A 12814-nucleotide genomic window follows, 5' to 3' on the forward strand; every position below is an offset into this window, starting at 1 on the left:
GAAGTGCACTTGATTTTAAATTGCAGTGTTATTTTCTTACCTTGGAGAAGTCCCCTCTTTCTTATGTTTGAAATAAATGGCTGAGGTATAAAAACCTGTTTGATGCTGGTCTTTGTGTTTAACCACAGAGCGCCGCCCACTTCCTGTTCCACAGGGGGCGTGTTCAAGGGGTTTAAACAAGCCCCTGTAGAGGGGAGGATCCCATCACCAGGCCTGATCTGAACTGAGCATACATTAGCTGAGTGCTAGCTTGTTATGAGTATGTGAATAAGCACAGCGCCCTCTAGGTGAACTGCAGCCTTCAGTGCTCTGAAGATGTGGCAGCTGTCAGCATGATGTGTTACGTCTTTGCTCTGCTCAGTAATCTGCTCTACAGCTGCACAGTTTGACCACTAGGTGGAGCCAGACCTCTGTTCAAAGCCTGGATAGGAGGGTCAGAGGGGGAATGACATCAGGAGTGGGAGTGAGATGACGGGCAGAGAGAGAGAGAGTCCAAGTCCGAGTCTCCAAGTGTTGATACAAAAACTAATGTTTCACAAGACCGACCCGGTGCACACCTGGGATGGACCCGACCCGCAGCCTGACATCCACCAGGGTCAGAGAGGGGCCTCAGACCACTTTCTCTCCCCCCCCCCCCCTCTCTCTCCTCCCCCCTCTCTCTCTTCCTCTCTCCCTCTCTCTCTTCCTCTCCCTCTCCTCCCCCCTCTCTCTCTCCCTCTCTCCTCTCTTCCCCTCTCTCTCTCTCTGTCTCTCTCCCTCTCTCTCCCTCTCTCTCTCTCTCTCTGCTTTCCGAGCTCAGCCATCACTGCAGGCCAGCTGTGTGTGGTCCCTGAGGGGCCCCTCTGTGAACCAGGAACCATCCAGAGGTTCAGCACATCTATTCCAGGTACAGCAGAGGACGGATTATGTGTTGCAGCAGGTTATGGGTCCCTCTCTCCAGGAGGCTTGTTCGTGTGATGAAGTGCCAGTTATTCCAGCTATGTGCTGCACGGAGACTCTGAGGCCGTCGTACCTGCTCTCAGAGCCGGGTAGAGGTGGAAGCTGGTGTTTGATGCTTGTTTATGGGGGAAATGATTCACGGACATCCAATCAGATATCCTAACTGTGACCCTGAATGAAGTTATCAGCTGCCTTTGAAGGTTTTATTGCTGCTCGAGTCGTCACCTTTTCTCCCATTCAGCTGTGTACCCATGTTTAACGGCCTCGTCAAACAGAAAGCACATGATGCTCGCTTTAAATCCTCATCCTGGCACTCAGAGAGTGGAGCAGGCGGACATCTGTGGCGCAGCGCTGATTATTAGAAAACACAGCGAACAAGGCAGAGAGGGGGGGGGGGGGGGGGTGGAGGAGCCGAGAGATCCTCAGATCTGTTTCCAGCTCGCTTCATCTCTGACACTGTTTGAGTGCACTCGCTGTGATCCTGTGGGGTCCATGCAGAGCACTCTGACTGCAAGTACTAACTGAAGGCATTCATTTTAGGGAGCTTAGCATTAGCATTAGCAACCACTAAGCTCCTCCTCCAGCCTGTGGGGGGAGGATGATAGATCAGGTGTTGGAGCAGAGAAGCACTCTGTTGCTCCTGTTGCTGATCGCCTCCCAGAGCTCAGTGTAGAGGACCCAAGACTGAACCTTAAGGGACACACTGGTTCTAATGGGGACCCATGGCCTCTGAGGCCATAACCTGGATGCAGACCTCACTAAATTTGGAGTTTTCCATGTTAGGAGGTGGAGAAGGAGCTGGCCTAAGAGGGAACCCTGTGGAACTCCAGCTGTAACAGGGAGGATTGTGAGCTGCTGCACTTCTTTATGCACGTCAGACTCTTTCCACTGGTTGGACCCAGGTCTGATCCGTGGTTGCAAACTGCTGCAGAAGTCTCAGAATCCACCTCAGAAATGGCCGCCTGTCCGTCGATGTGTGCCGAACTCGACGCCGAGTTTAAATATAATCGTACAAACACAGAGTTGTGTGTGTGTTGTGTTTTGAGCGATGCATTTGACTTAATCGGGTCCAGATGGGCTGTACCGTTCAATTAGCTTCACCTGCTCACAGTTAACGGGCTCAGACTGCAGCTCTGTACACTTCATCAGAGGCGTGGTGCGGGTTTTTAATAAGCTGCCTCTGTGTGTGTGTCTGTCCGTGTGTGTCTGTGTGTGTGTGTGTCTGTCCGTGTGTGTGTGTCAGTGTGTCTGTCCGTGTGTGTGTGTGTCAGTGTGTCTGTCCGTGTGTGTGTGTGTGTGTGTCAGTGTGTCTGTCCGTGTGTGTGTCTGTCCGTGTGTGTGTGTGTCAGTGTGTCTGTCCGTGTGTGTGTGTGTGTGTGTCAGTGTGTCTGTCCGTGTGTGTGTCTGTCCGTGTGTGTGTGTGTGCGTGTCAGTCCGTGTGTGTATGTCCGTGTGTGTGTGTGTGTGTGTGTCAGTCCGTGTGTGTATGTCCGTGTGTGTGTCTGTCCGTGTGTGTGTGTGTGAGTGTGTGTCTGTGTGTGTGCGTCTGTGTGTCTGTGTGTGTGTGTTGCTCTGCTCTACCTTCAGTATGCTGACATCAGTCCTGGCTGTGGTGCGAGGTCGGGCCCGCCCTGTTTGTGCAGCATCTCAGCATTGAACAGAGGCTGTCAGGAAGCTGCAGGCTGGGTGGGCCTGGATCTGGACCTGGACCTGGACCTGACAGCCCCCCCCCCCCCCCCCCCCCCCCGCTTATAATGATCCTTTATTGGATTAAACAGGCCGGCTGTGGATTATTCTCACATGCTTGTTATCTCGTTTTATGAATCTTGTAAAGAACGTGAAGTTGGGAGCCACTCTGCGGCCCGCCGAGCCTGTTTGTACTTTCATGCTTAATTAACACATGCTGCAAAGCATTCTGGGAGATTTTGGACTTTGGGGAAGAGTGTGCAGCAGATTTCTCATTCAGCACAGCTGAGATGTTCATAAAGCTGCTGAGGTTTTCCTCTGCTCGTACAAACACCTGTCACTCAGGAGCCAGCCCTCATGTGGACACTTGAGGAACTGCAGATTTTGCAGAGGAAGCTGCACCGTTCCCTGTGTGCTGTGATGCTTCTCTGTCTTCTTCTGCTGTTTACACAGGCTAAGAACTGACACACACTGTCCCTTTGTGTGGCCAGAAAAAGACTCACACACACAGACAGACACACACAGACAGTAGTGGTGAATAATTTGTGGGCTTGTTTCTTTTTCTCGCTGCTGCTGCTGCTGAGAATAGCACCTGTGGCCGGCTGGCGGGCAGCGTGCTGGTGGCTCGGCCTGGTCGGCTTTGTGTGGTCTCTGAGGTCTGGCCAGCCTGGTCCCCACAGTCCCTTCTTCACGGCTGCATCGCTGATTTTCTATTTTGACGATTCTCTGAAATAACAAAGACAATAGTGAGAGACTGATTTATCACAGCCAGGGTTTTCTCTGTGTGGAAACCACATGAAGGTTCAGCGAGGAAGAAGAATTTCTCGTTGGACTTTGGACGATGTGGTGGCGCGAGCTCGCCTGGAGCGGCCCGTCACCTCCTCGTGACCTCCTGCCTGCTGGAGGAGCCATCATGGCAGCCAGCACACAAACAAGACGAAGAAAATACAAACTCCTGGCAGCAGCATGATCCTTTTTACAGTCCTGATTCTGGTTCTTTCCTCCCCGTATTTAACAGAATCATGGCCGAGCAGCTGATAAATGGCTCTCACTTCATGCGCTGATGCTGTTTGGAGAGAGCTGTGTGAGTCGTCTGACGGATGAAGCTCAGACATGATGCAGAGCAGAGACGCTGTCAACGATGAAACATTTTCAACACACAGCAACGGACACAGGCAACAAATCAACAGAGACCAGTCTCACATTAGCATCCTCTGCTAGCATCCTCTGCTAGCCTCAGATTTAAGTGTGTGATTCAAATTGTTTTTAAATCGGACCTAAACGTGTCCAGATGTGCAGCTTCCTGAAAATATGATGGACAAAACCACTGATGAATATCTGCACGTATGTTCCACAGTGTAACTCGATCTGTAGCTCAGATCTGTCAGAAGTCGTACACTCCGTGCGGTTGACGGCCAGCTTCTTCAGGAATGTTTCAGTATTTATCTCTGAAGCAGCAGAGCAGCCTGTTCGCACAGGTAGTTCATATGAAGCACAGGGTTAAAGGTCTCCTCTCCCAACAAACATGTTTGGTTTGAACAAGGAGCTGGAAGGGTCTGATAATGGACTGGTTTTCTTCCATAAACGTGAAGCTCAGGCTCCTCTGCAGGCTCCTCTGCAGGCTCCTCTGCAGGTGCTCATCGTACTGTCATCATGACACAAACGCTGCCCCGGGGCCCTCAGGGCTCCATAAAGAAGGCCAGCAAGGTCTAAACTGAGACCGTGACTGATGTGCGTCGCGATGTCGATGAGAAGGCTGTAATCAGAGCTGGCTTAGTGCAGACAGAGGGACCATCAGTCCCTCCTTGGCAGGAGCTCATTGCAGGAGGAGGAGGACAGAGCAGGAGGAGGACACAGCAGGAGGAGGAGGAGGACAGAGCAGGAGGAGGACAGAGCAGGAGGAGGACAGAGCAGGAGGAGGACAGAGCAGGAGGAGGACAGAGCAGGACGAGGACAGAGCAGGAGGAAGACAGAAAGGAGGAGGAGGACAGAGCTGGAGGAGGACAGAGCAGGAGGAGGACATTAGTCCTTCCTCAGCAGTGAATCAGACATTTTGGTGTTTACTAGTTTACAAATAAGGTCAGAATGATCAGACTAGTTACTAGTGGACACTTTGAGGAGCACTAATTGACTAGTAAGGTCTAAACTAGTGATCATTTTCTCTCCTGCCAGTTAACTTGTGAGGCCCACAGCAGACTAATTACCTAGTGCACATTCAGCACACTGCTAGTTAACTAATAACAAAGGAAATGCCATCAGTCATTGAGGATTTGATAAAATAGGCATCATGGACTCAGTGAGTCAAACTGTGAAAGTCTCTGTGTTCTGCTCTGACCTGCAGCTGGACCAGCAGGATGCTGAAGGTGTCTGTGCTCCCTCTAGGGGGCGGTGTTTGAATGGAAGAGCCTCCATCTGTCAGCGCTCATCACATCACTGAGACGCGCCAAGAGCTCAGAGTCTGTGTGACTATTCGAACCAGATCGATGGAAAACAAACCCTGCGCATGCGCACAGCACTCGGAACTGCGCTGAGGAGGAACTGAATAAGAAGTGTAATGAATGTGAGGATGATGATTCATGTGCTGGTATCAGCCGCAGTGTGAGTCCAGAACAAACCACCTCAAAGATGCTTTCTGGGACACGTAATGCTGCGGAAGCCATTAAAGGGGGAGGAGGGGAGGGAAGGTGCACCACCTCACCGGAGACGTGCAGATCAGCTGCCTCACTCCTCATCACCTCCTCTCTCCCCCCCGACTGTCCTCCTTCTCTTCCTTGAACTTTTCCTCCTCATTTATCTCCTCCTCATCTGCCCCCCCCCCCCTGCATTCTCTCCCTTTTCTCCCCTCCTCCTCCTCCTCTCCAGGTTCAGCCCCTCCCACTTTGTGTAAGAGCTTAATTGTCATCTCTGACGAAAACTAGGCTTAAATACCGCGTGCGCCTCTCGCTCTGAGGCTGGAAGTGACCAAAACTCATCCAAGGCGCGCGTCGCGTTCCACTCTTGTCGGTCCGTCCTCTCGTTTAGTGTAAGTGTGCGTCCAGCAGCATGCAGGTGTCTGTGGCCCTCCTCGTCTCCAGCTCGGCGCTCCTGCTGCTCCAGGGATGCTGCACCGCCGTGAAGGGATGGAAGGTACTGAAAAATGACGCCACGGAGATTTTACCGGAGTACAGAGAGAGCGCGCGGACACCGCAGGAGGCGATGCCGCAGGCGTCCAACGGCAGCAGCAACACAATGAATAACAGGGCGAAGGGCGGCGGGAGGACCGCGAACACGGTTTCCTACAGTAAGTATGATTTAAATATTAATAAACTGTTCACAGTTAATTGTTAGAAATGATAAAATGATCAGAAAGGCGCAGGGATTCTGTGTGCGTAAAAGTGGTGCCATCCATCAGGAAAACTGAATTTGTGCGTAAAAACTTGAGCGCAGTGACAAAACCTGCGATTTAAACATGTTTATTTAGAATAAATGTGTCTTATTTAGTATTAATTAAAGACTTCTGTTCAGGTCACGTTTGACTGTCTGAGTGAATGTTTCAGTGGATTTACGCGCGCAGTGAACAGTGTTCCAAAAACCTTCACTGAAAAATTAAAAACGTTAAAGTTGAAATTCCACTTGTGTGTTATAAAACAGAAAATTCTATAATTTGACATTTTTGAACTAAAATCTTTGTATTCTTCATGTTCACACCGCCTCTCTCTCTCTCTCTCTCTGTGTGTGTGTGGGCAGTGTGTGTTTTCTTGTTTAACCCAAAGATGAGTGTGATGATCAGCCGCACATTTCTGTGGTTTCTTCCTCCACACAGATCTGAAGTGTTCACAGAGACATCAGGGTTCTTTCACGTCCTCTTCCAGGTTGTTTCCTTCTCTCTTTATACTATTAGTCAAGCTCTACTTACGCCATAACCATTTGATTGCAACAACATGTCTCCCCGATAGAAAAAAAAAGGCCCTCAGTTTGTTCTTCGGAGGGGGGGGGGGTGTCTTTGGGGGGTTTTAGAAATTGCTTTTTAAATGCTACACTGCCTTTGAGAATGATTCCCACCTGTGTCGGGATCACGCTCGCTCCCATGGATTCAAGTTTTGCTTTTTGCTCAATCACGGCCTCTTGATTTGGAGATTAGAGGAGATGATGGATTAGATTAGAAGAACAACAGCTGACGAGCAGAGATATGGAGTCAGGGGCGGTTAGTGGGACACAGATTTATCGATCTCCACAAAAAGGATGGAGACATGTCTTCACACAGTCCACGTTGTGTCCCTGTGGGGTCACGGCAGGGAGGAGAAGGCTTCTCTGAGCGATCCTTCGTTAGTGATGCTGCTTCAGATAAACGCGGCGTTAATGACCCGCCTGACTGCTGTGGGTGGTAGCTGGTGTCAGTATTGTCCTCGCTGCCGTCCCCTCAGAATAACACAGGATCAGGTTCTCATGAGGAGAAAAAAAAGGAAGTCACCTCACATAAATCCTTTGTTCAGCCCTTTTTTTGTGCAGAAAGCCGCAGAGGGAAACGGATCCCTCTCTGAGTCTATCATTTCTTAACCGACACTTCTTCTTTTTGCCTTTTTTTAAAAACACACAGCTTGTAAAAAAAAAAAAAAAAAAAACAATAACTCATGCGTGCCGCTGTTATAAAGCTGTGGCTGAAAGATGGGATTACAGGCCGAGTGCGTCGCCTCAAATCAGTCTGGCAGATGCCCAGTTTGTTGAGGGCTGTACAGTCGCTGCGCTGCCTTAAAATAACCAGACAGCTCTTTACTCCTCCATCACCACATATGTTTCCTGAGGGCCCACAGCGAGTGCCAGCGCCTTCTTCCAGCACAAACGTCGGCTGTGATGGAGCAGTTTCATGGCCCCTCTCTGGATTTGCCATCAGCTGATTGCTGCCAGCTGGATGTGTGTGTGTGTCAGCTAATGATCAAACTGTGAATCAGATCCTGATCTCAAACCTTCACCTCACAAACCCGTAAACAGAAGTGTTGTTGTTTTAGGACACGCACAGAAAAGTTCAACTGAATAAACCGTGATTCACGTCGAAGAGCTGAAACATGTTCCTGTTGTTTTTAAGTGCTGTGGTGTTGTCATGTTTCACCATGACCGAGTCAATCAGATGATTCAGATGAAGAAAGATGTAAATTGATTCTTTGTGTGTTTTGCACGTTTGACCCGTTAAAATCCGACCTACACTGACATCACAGCGGAGTGGTTTAAATACAAACGACACACTCTTCTCGTCTGTGCGACAAACTGTTGTTGAGAGATAAACTGAAGGGTGTGAAGCCCGTATTTTACCACACGTCTGAGTCCTTGAATGTCCCACCGTCGTGGTTCTGGTGTTTCCAGAATCCAGACAGTCTCCTCTACATAATGTTAAAAAGAAATCTGCTGCAGCTTCTAATGACGTGACACATGCAGAAACACAGCTAGTTGATGAGATGATTCTTAAAGCTAATATAAAGAGCCTGTATGTATTTTCATATGAAGTAATGGAACATCTGGACAGGGCGGACTGCCCCGAAAACAACAAGGTGCAGCACGTGTGCTTAGTGCTTACAATGACCAAGATAAGAGGGAGGCTAGCTCTGTGGCTCATTGACGGTGTGGGTGATGAGTCTCTGATTCAAACAGGAAGCAAGCTGTTGGTTTAAAGTCCTGTGTATCTTTGTATCTGCAGGATAATAGATGACACACACACAGACACACACACACACACAGCAGTGAAGCAGCTAACCTTCAGAGCTCTGGCGCGCGGCTCTTCAAAGTGTTTATGTTGGGCTGAGTCCACCAGCGCTAACTGTCACATCCTGCTCTTCCTCCCAGGTGCCTCTGAGCTGAGCTGCAGGGAGCTGCGTTCCACCCGTTACATCACCGACGGATCCTGCCGCAGCGCCAAGCCGGTCAGGGAGCTGCTGTGCTCGGGCCAGTGTCTGCCGGCGCACCTCATGCCCAACTCCATTCTGCGTGGCAAGTGGTGGAGGAGCAACGCCTCGGACTACCGCTGCATCCCGGCCCACTCCCGGACAAGGAGGGTCCAGCTCCAGTGCCCCAACGGCAACACTCGGACTTACAAAATCCGCGTGGTCACCTCCTGCAAGTGCAAACGCTTCAGGCCCCACCACAACCAATCAGAGGCCAAAGAGGTCCCCAAGACGCAGCGCAGCAAGAAGCGCTCGTCTCAGGACCGGAACAAGAACAGCACGCCGCTGACGGGCAACTCGTACTGATGAACGATCCTCCACAGCAGCCAGAGACCAAAGCACGCACACACGCACACACACACACACTCACACACCTCCTACAACAGAGGGAGGGACGTTCAAAATCCATAAGCTAACTGGCTAATTTAAGTCTTCAGTCTTCGTCTGTCAGCATATTTGTGAACTTTGCTTCTTTGCATGATGGAATGAGTCGCAGCCGGGGCTCGGCACCGGTCTGGAGGTCCGCTCGCCCCAGCAGCTCCCCGGCTTCCGTCTTCCACTCTCACAGATTTCACTCAAACACAATGAGACGTCGTCCCGGAGGCTTCGGCCCATCTGTGCAAACATCCAGCGGAACTACAAAGCTGCGTCTTCGCTCCTGAGTGGTTGTAATCCTGCAGCGCGTGGAGGAGATGTAGACCGGTTCCTGCACTGCTGATCATCAGGACAGACAGGACCTGTCAGCCACAGCCATGAAACATGGAGCGCTAACACGAGGCCTTCCTGTGAATCCTCGTAATCACTTAATGAGCCCATTCCTGCGTTTGGATTTGAGTCATAAAAAGCCATTTCCTCCAGGCCAGTTCCTGTTTGCTGAAAGAAAGAAAGAAAGAAAAGGTGCATGTGGTGTGTAGGAGGCATCAGAAAGTGTGTGTGGTTATGTTGTTACCTAGAGGCAGAGCGATCGCTCCAACACACCCACACTGGAATTCTTCTTCTGTAACGTGCCAAACGGAGCAGCCATGGAGGCCTCCGCAGCCAAAAAAGCCCGTCTCTGCTTTCTGTAAATATCTCCGACAGGAACAAAAATAACACCATGAAAATCTTTATCTTTGTATTGACTGTGAGGAAGAGGAAGTGGTGATGAGAGAATACTCACCGTGCTTCCACATATTGTTTGTTCTGCTCGTATTGCTTCCTGGTTCTGGTCGTCTGACTGTTTGTTTGGAAAACTGGAAGGTGGTGTGTGGTGTGAGCTGGGAGCTGACTGTACATATCATACCCGTGTGTGTGTGTTTTCTACAGACACTATGAAGGACTGCTATAAAAAGAATGAACTGCATATTTATTTTTTATTTCCACAGTTAAATTATTTATGCAACCTTTTGTAGTAAATGATAGCCATTAATGTCATATAGTATGATAGAGACTTTGGACGTGAGAAACTGTACAGAACATGAATAAACTAAAGGCAGATATATTTGACTAAGCTGGCTGGTTTGGTATTATTTGTATCTGAATAATGTTTCATGTTGTGTTGCTTTCAAAATGGCGATTGATTGGAGTTCGCTTGGGTACACAAAAACTCCTGGTTAATCCGAATACAGGCAAAGACGTGGAGCTGAGGTGCTGTAAGGCAGAGAAGTGAAGCCACTGATGAGTGCGAACAAGAATATAATAGAATATACTTTATTAATCCCTTTGGGAAGGTCCCTCGGGGAAATTTGGGAGAACAAGAAAGAACAACTGCAGTTCCTTTAATGGCCACTTGAGGGCTAGCTCTAAAAGTGACCTTTATGTTTGTGGCAACTTACTCAACTTTTGGAGTGGACGCTCGAAGAACTGCACCCCCACTTCCTGTTGGTGCCACTGTACAGAGAGTTGATCTAGAGGGCGCTGTGAGCTCTATGACCAGGAGAGAATGGAGCTAAACTTTATTTACACCTGTCTCCAGACAAAACTGCTACCATTTTATTTCATTTTTTTGCTAACACAGCACTGATTAAATAAACATTCTGCTAATGAACGTTGGTCCATCAGTCCTTAACATCTGTATCTGGGCTGTGCTGCTGCTCATTGGATGTGTCTGATCAAAATGGAGGATGTAACAGAGTCCTCTTTTGTTGTGTGACATCACTGATATTTAAGAAATAGAAGATAACGATGAAACTCTATGATTTGAAAACATCATGAAAATGTCCAGAATTATTGTCTTAGCGCCGTCAACTTTACATTTTTGACATCAGGATTCCCTCTGAATGGAGCAGGAGCTCAGACAGTATCATTCCCTTTATGTAGAAAAACGTCCACGTTGGCTTTGTTGGTTCACTTCTCAGCCTCTGATGTTGAAGCTCGGCTCCTCCATCATCTCTGTGGAGGTGTGAACTCACAGATTTATATAAAAGCCCCATTACAGGCCGTTATTCTCCGTCTATCTCAGGCTTATTATCCCCCTCGTAAAGTGCAGCCTTCACATCGGCAGAGCTTCGTGTGTTGATGTTTGCAGAAAGAGGCTCAGTGCTGAGGAGTCCTCACTCCCGACACCAGCATCTCTCTGTGTATGAGGATGGAAGCGGCTCCCTCCCTCCAGGCTTTAAACTTGATGCTCCATAAACTGGTGCGTTCAAACGTTTTGTCACAACTGGAGCGAGCTTCCCCTCGGACTCTCGCTGAAAAACTTTGTTATAGAATCCTGAAAACGTCCTCCGGATAAACGAGGTATTTACTTTGAATTAACCAGGACGAGAGCGTCCTTAAAGGTCCAAACAAACTGAAGTGCAAACAGAAAATCACTGTGGTAACTGTGACCGAGAGCTTCAGCCCGTGCCAACGCTGAACAGTGGATATTACATTTCACTACATCATCCATAATGTGCAGTCATTATGTCATTTTCATGGCCTGTTTTCCAGCAGAGAACAGACATGCCATGCTTCCACTCAGGAAACAAGTTTTCCCAGGAAATTCAATCACACGTCCTGAAGAGCTGCACACGAACACCACCGGCAGCGCTGCTCCAGAGAGTTTACTGCAGAAATATGAGCCCAAACAACAGCAGACAAAGAACCCAATCAGACAAACGAGACACAAACATTAGATTATTTCTTCTTTTAGGGATTGAGCTCAGCACATGAACGTTGTTCACATTCTTTTGTGTGTTCTTTTGTTGTCTTACTGCACTTTCTCTTCAGATTCACTGAATTAACTGCTGTCCTGGCTCATTATGCAGCCAAACAGGCCCCAGCCATGATACCACCACCACCGTGCTTCACAGAGAGGATCTGGTTCTTATCGACTTATTATTGTTTTGGGTCATATTTAAAATAACGCTCCACAAAAGCACCACTTTAAAACACTCGTGCAGAAAAGGTTTTTTTTTTGTTTGTGAGCCTCGCTGGTGTACGAGAACGGTTCGAGTCTACAACACTTCATTTAAGTCATCGGGGGAGCTTTGAGCTCCAGGTGCAGACGTCCCCGATGTGCAACACAAAACCACGAGAGTTCACACACCAGTCGAGTCATAAGGAATATTTATAGAACGGACGCTGGCTGCGATTAAAGGACTTCTGGCTTCGCTGTGTGGGTGATGGGACACTGCCGCTCAGTGCAGTGTGAGAACCATCGCGCCACGTCCTCACATCCAAACACACGTCTCTGTCTTCTTGTTTATCGTCACACAGTCGGCCGCTGTCAACACACACGTCAGTGATGTTCTGCCAGAGAGAGAGAGAGAGGCAAATAAAATAGATTGTATGTCATCTGTGAATAAATGACTGATGCTTGTTTTTGCCAGCGGAATCTGCTGCTGGCTGCAAGAGAGGGACTTGAAATGTCACCCGAAGCATGTGAAGAGCTGTGCCAAATATGAGTCCATATAAAAAGGCTTTAAAGTATGAAGTTTCAGTGTTTCAGACTTTATTAAGATGTGATATATGCACCAGAATATGATTCAGACCATCAGCAGGAAGGACAGGACGCCTCTGCAGGCTGGCAGCTTCGCCTCCAGGCCAACTTCTTCAGCAGAGGAAGCACATATGGAGGATGACGGATGGACTCGGATGTTTGCACTCCACCGGCCACTCCCTTATCAGGTCATGAACACTAATAGCTTAAAACAAATGGAAAACAGCAGAGAGGTCTGGCTGGAGCAGGAGGAACATGGAAGTGGACTCATTTAGTGTTCTTCCAGCAGTGCGGGTTTTAGAAGCATTTCCTGCTGTGTAATCCTGAGCAGAAGCCGGGGGTCAGGACGGAGACGTCCTCCTACGTTAACTCCATC

General features: G+C 48.9%; 1 protein-coding gene across 1 annotated transcript; it reads left to right on the forward strand.

Moving 5' to 3' along the window:
• Positions 1–5544: 5544 nt before the first annotated feature.
• Positions 5545–10007, forward strand: sost (sclerostin). Its single transcript, XM_028408038.1, has 2 exons — positions 5545–5905; positions 8440–10007. The coding sequence occupies exons 1-2, from the start codon at positions 5668–5670 to the stop codon at positions 8841–8843; spliced, it is 642 nt and encodes a 213-aa protein (XP_028263839.1). The 5' UTR covers positions 5545–5667; the 3' UTR covers positions 8844–10007.
• The last annotated feature ends 2807 nt before the right edge of the window (positions 10008–12814 follow it).

The sequence above is a fragment of the Parambassis ranga genome, chromosome 6 (genome assembly GCF_900634625.1).
Source record: "Parambassis ranga chromosome 6, fParRan2.1, whole genome shotgun sequence".
Lineage (NCBI taxonomy): Eukaryota > Metazoa > Chordata > Actinopteri > Ambassidae > Parambassis > Parambassis ranga.

Coding starts and splice junctions, on each gene's coding strand:
- sost (XM_028408038.1), top strand. CDS start 5,668: ATGCAGGTGTCTGTGGCCCTCCTCGTCTCCAGCTCGGCGCTCCTGCTG. Junction 5,906..8,439: donor CGCGAACACGGTTTCCTACA/GTAAGTATGATT, acceptor TCTTCCTCCCAG/GTGCCTCTGAGCTGAGCTGC.